This window comes from Sphaerodactylus townsendi, linkage group LG01 (genome assembly GCF_021028975.2).
Source record: "Sphaerodactylus townsendi isolate TG3544 linkage group LG01, MPM_Stown_v2.3, whole genome shotgun sequence".
NCBI lineage: Eukaryota > Metazoa > Chordata > Lepidosauria > Squamata > Sphaerodactylidae > Sphaerodactylus > Sphaerodactylus townsendi.
The window spans coordinates 17,017,121-17,022,180 of NC_059425.1; the positions used below are offsets into that span (position 1 = coordinate 17,017,121).

Here is a 5,060-nt window from a genome sequence, read left to right on the forward strand (position 1 = left end):
GGAATGGAGGGACGAAGGTGGCGTTTTTTGATTGGCCAGCTGTACGCATGCCCGAAACACTCAGCTGTGATTGGCTAAATGGGGGACTCCTGGCACCAGAGATTCCGCACTTTACTGGAATCGAGCTGAGTTCGAGTGTGGTTCCCTGAAAATGTAGTAGTTCCCAACTGGAGTCGGAAATTTGACCGTTACACGGGGCGAAGCTGGTACAAAACCACATCAATCCCAGTGGTTGTGCGGAGCACTTAGGTCGAACGCAGCTCGAACTTAGGTTGATAACTCAAGTGCGGAATCAACCTCTATGTTCTCTTTATTTACAACCTAGAGCTAAATTTCTTGTAAGGATCCTGATGACCTGAGAACTATTTCTCAGACTCAAAACAACTGTGCTTTCTCCTTTCTGACTCTACAGTTTCCAGGATGATACGGGGCAGCATTACATCTTCAGAGAGAAAAATAACTCTATGGATGAGTTACTTTTATCTAGTTGGTGATATTGTTAAACCTGTCAATCTGCAGTCATGTTGTATATTTTACACTTTATATATGCTTCTATGTGTTTTAGATTGCAATGGTCTGTGGCCACAAATAATAAAACTTTTTTCTACTTCATTTGAATACAATAAAAGTGAAAGTTACTTCAAAAAAAATCTCCCCTGAGCCAGGCCAAAGCATGGCAGAAGAGAACAAAACCTGGCAAGGGAGGTAGATTTTGAAGCATAACCAGATTTAGAGAGCTAACCCAAAACTTCCTCTACAACAAATAAAGTTATCCCTCTTTAATTGGAAACTGGCCCTCCAAACATCTGAAAAACCAGTTTTAAAAAAACGTGTTGTTCCAGGGGTCAAATAAGTGCTCCACGTGAGCCCCACCATGGCAACCTCTCTGAAATTATCTTCTTACATTTCTCACCTTTACTTGTCCAGGTAGGTTATGCTAAATAGCAAATCCTTCGCTATTCATGTATTGCAAATACTTCTTTTTGTGGTTTCGGTGGCTTCCTGTTTTATGGGCTTTGATGAAGAGCTGTCGTAGTCGTATGAAACTGCTTTACACTGAATCAGACCCCTGGTACATTAAAGGCCATGTTTTGCACTCGGAGCGGCAGTGGCTCTCCAGGTCATCAGGTAGAAGAAGAAGACTTTGGATTTATATCCCCTCTTTCTCTCATGTAGGAGACACAAAGGGGCTTACAATCTCCTTTCCCTCCCCCCCCCCCAAAAAAAACAACCTGTGAGGTAGGTGGGGCAGAGAGGGCTCCGAAAAGCTGCGTCTAGCCCAATTATTGTGTGTTAAGTGCTTTCAAGTTGCTTCCAGCTTATGGCAACCCTATGAATTAATGTCCTCCAAAATGTCCCGTCATTAACAAACAGCCTCACTCAGGTCATGCAAACTGAACACAATTATTCTTGTTAGGTAACCTAATTAGCAAACCGTTTTGTCCATTCTCGTTACCGTTTGAACAAACAACGTTCGCCTCTTGGGTTATTCTTTCGGTGACCTGGAAACCCTCTTTTGACCCTCCCCACTCAGAGCTGTGAGCCCACGGCACCACAGTCATGTGACAGGAAGAAGGAGCCAAAGTTATGACCTCAGCAGCGTCGAGGCCCGGACTGTGGGCCAGCGAATGGAAAGAGCCAGGAAACAGGAGCCAGGAATCATGCCAGAGTAAGGAATAAGTATCTAGAATCCCGCTCCGCCGCTGAGCAATCTCACCTAGCTGTTTTGCAGGCATGAAGAGCGGTAGGAGTCATGGAGATCTTCAAATATGCATTCTAGCAGCAAGTCCTTCCAAAAGTCCACCAGCCCGCGTGGGAGTTTGTATCCTAGTAGGTGGAGTTCCACAGTCCACATGACCTTCCAGTTTCCCGCTGCATGACATGGCGTCCTTCAACCAGACCAAGGTCGTTGAGTTCCTCATCTTGGGCTTCCCCAACCTGCAGGACTTCAACAAGCCCCTCTTCTTCTTGCTCCTCTTCATCTACCTCTTCACCATCATCGGCAACCTGCTCATTTTCATCGTCATCCGTGTAGCTGCCCAGCTCCACGTACCCATGTACTTCTTTGTCAGCGTCCTGTCCCTCTTGGAGGTCTGTTACACAGCAAGCACCATTCCCAAGATGCTCTCCAATTTACTCAGCCAAAGGAAGACCATCTCCTTCCAAGGCTGCCTGGTGCAGATCTATTTCTTCCACTCTCTGGGAGCCACTGAGTGCTACCTGCTAACAGCAATGGCGTATGACAGATACCTGGCCATCTGCCACCCGCTGCGGTACCCATCCATCATGACCCCCCAGCTGTGCGTCAGATTGGCCGCCAGCTGTTGGATCTGTGGCTTGCTAGGCCCCATGGCTGAAATCATCTTGGTCTCCAAGCTGCCTTTCTGCGGCCCCAATAAAATCGAGCACATCTTCTGCGATTTCCCGCCGCTCCTGAGCTTGGCCTGTACAGACACCTCGGTCAACGTCCTCGTTGATTTCGTCATCAACGCTTGCAAAATCCTGGCCACTTTCTCCCTGATCTTGATGTCTTACTTGCTCATTATCGGGGCCATACTCAGGATCCGCACGGCCGCTGGAAGGAGAAAGGCATTCTCCACGTGCGCCGCCCACCTCACGGTGGTGCTGATCTTCTTCGGGAGCATTTTGTTCATGTACGTCAGGCTGACGAAAAGCTATTCCTTGGATTATGACAGAGCGCTGGCCGTCCTCTACAGCATCATGACCCCTTTCCTTAACCCAATTATCTACAGTCTGAGAAACAAGGAAATACAAGCGGCCTTGAAAAGAATGTTCCTGTTGACAGGGAGGGAAAGAGAATAGCCCCGGGGTAATCAGAAGCTAAGGTCACACCCAGGGCTGTGTATCTGCTGCTGAGCATGTTGGGAGTATTTTAGCTCTTGTGCTGTTCGTGTTAAGAAGAACAGCTTGAGGGGGGTAAGTAATGATTTCAGCTAGAGGCAGAAGGATCCTCCACTGAATTCAGTGTTGTACGTAACTGCTGGCTCCCTGTTTGTGATGAACAGGAGCAGAATATATTATGCAGACATTGGCAGATGTACTCCTTTGCTACCCAACTACCCCAACCAGGCCTGGCTAGGCCGTGAGAACCACAAGGAGTTATTGCTTTAAAGAAGAGGTTCTGTTCTAGGTGGACGGAAGCTTCTGAGCTTAAAAATTCCAGGTCCTCTTCATCTTACCTGATGCAAATGTAACCCCTGTGTAAGAATGGGATGACCCAGAAAGGGGTGGAGTCTGAAAAGAAGCAGAATGCTGCAGAACTCATGAGGTTGGAAGAAGCAAGGCTACCAGGCTGGGACCTTGATTGATTTTATTAAGCCCTTAACACCTTGTTTAAGGTAACTGCAATGTTGTTGGGAACTAGTGGGAAGGGAGTTTATTTGTTTTGCTATATTGTAAACGTTAGAATTTATTGTTTCAGGAGTTTTTGTGTATGTAAATGGTGAGAGTTTTTCTGGGAACCTTCATCATCTTGAAGCCCGTTCACCAAGCCTCTCAAGTCTTCAAAACCAACCACCAGCAAAGAAGAATTGGACTTGGCAATATCAGTAGACTGTAAATATAAGGACTTGAAAATGCAAACTTTAACAGGACTGCAAAGTGTAAATGTTAAATGTTTTAAGAGTGTTATTTGTTAAGAGAAGTAAACTGTTTTGTTTAAATTTGGTTCTTTGCCACTCCTTCCAAGTACTGCCCCACAGAACCCAAAGAAAGAGGTTACACAAACACTTTATTAGTGCTCACACACATGCAAAGAACTTGGGCTTAGTGGGAGGGTTCTAGATCTTTCGGCTGGCTTTGCGGCTAGGGTTGCTAGCTCCCGCTTGGGGAATTCCTGGAGATTTAGAAGAAGAAGAGTTGGTTTTTATACCCTGATTTTCTCTATCTAAGGAGTCTCCAAGCGGCTTACAATCACCTTCCCTTCCTCCCCCCACAACAGACACCTTGGGCCCTTCCGCACTGTAGGATTCGACCTTAGTTCGACGTAGGTCCGACCCGGGTACTCCGCACAGCTGTAGCGTTGGACTCGTGTCTGTCTCGGCTCACCCCTCTCTCACCGTTAAATTTTTGAGCTTGACTGGGAGGTGCAACTTCCTGGTGAACTCGGGTTGCACTCAAGCCGAAGCCGGCGGAGTGTGGAGTCTCCCTCGCCTCGACTCTGCCAGCCAGCCAATCACAGTGCAGTATTTTCGGCCATGCGCAGAACGGGAGACTTGTGGCAGCAGGGAGAAGTGTGCCTTTTAAAAAATCCTCCTACGTAGCTCCTACATCGGTAAACGGGGGGAAAGGGACACGCACTCACGTTTCCCGCCATAGAATGGCAGCCAATCGGGAATGAGGAGCAGAAGACGCAAGGAGGTAATCCTGCCCTCTGAACTCGGCTCCAGAGACACAAATCAGCTGCTGTGCGGAGAAACGAAGGAGTCAAGCTCAGGTAACGATTTCCGCAGACACGAGTCAAACCTGAGTCACCTTGTGTGTGCGGAGAGGGCCCTTGTGAGGTTCTCCAGCTTAGAGTCCAGATTAGAAAACATCCCGCCTACGGCTTCAAATAAATGTAAAGAGGCATTCCGGATGCATATTATCCTTCGTACAGAACGATTTCAGGCTGCAATGCATCAAAATACATTTTTTGCAGCATTCCACAGTTTAAAAGAGGGGCATACTTCTTTGCAACATCACTGTTTTCATGCCAAGGAAGGGTCACCACTCAAGTTTCTGCTGTCTGCCTATCCCATATTGGAGAAGACTCTCCTGTGCCTAATGGGAGAAGCCTCGGTTTATTCCCCACTAGCCTGCCCTCCTTACTGACGTAAAAGCCAAAAGGCTGGGGTTTTTTTGTTCTCGGGATTAAGGAAAACTCTGAAAAAATGTCATACGATTCTGTGATTCAAAACGTACTGCCTGTGCGAAAAGGCCGTCGGCGCATTGCATGGGAACTTTGCACATGTGTATTGACTTTTTGGCATGCTTGAGAGGCACCCAAGAGATTTGATCTGGCTCAAGCACCTGGGGGGAGAGAGAAACCACAAGGGATG

At 47.3% G+C, this 5,060-nt stretch overlaps 1 protein-coding gene across 1 annotated transcript; it reads left to right on the plus strand.

The window, feature by feature from the left end:
* Positions 1-1,881: 1,881 nt before the first annotated feature.
* On the plus strand, positions 1,882-2,823 carry LOC125436814 (olfactory receptor 6N1-like). The gene has a single exon (XM_048504135.1). The coding sequence runs from the start codon at positions 1,882-1,884 to the stop codon at positions 2,821-2,823; it is 942 nt and encodes a 313-aa protein (XP_048360092.1).
* The last annotated feature ends 2,237 nt before the right edge of the window (positions 2,824-5,060 follow it).

Excerpts from the sequence above, each read along its gene's own strand:
- LOC125436814 (XM_048504135.1), top strand. The coding sequence starts at position 1,882 with ATGGCGTCCTTCAACCAGACCAAGGTCGTTGAGTTCCTCATCTTGGGC.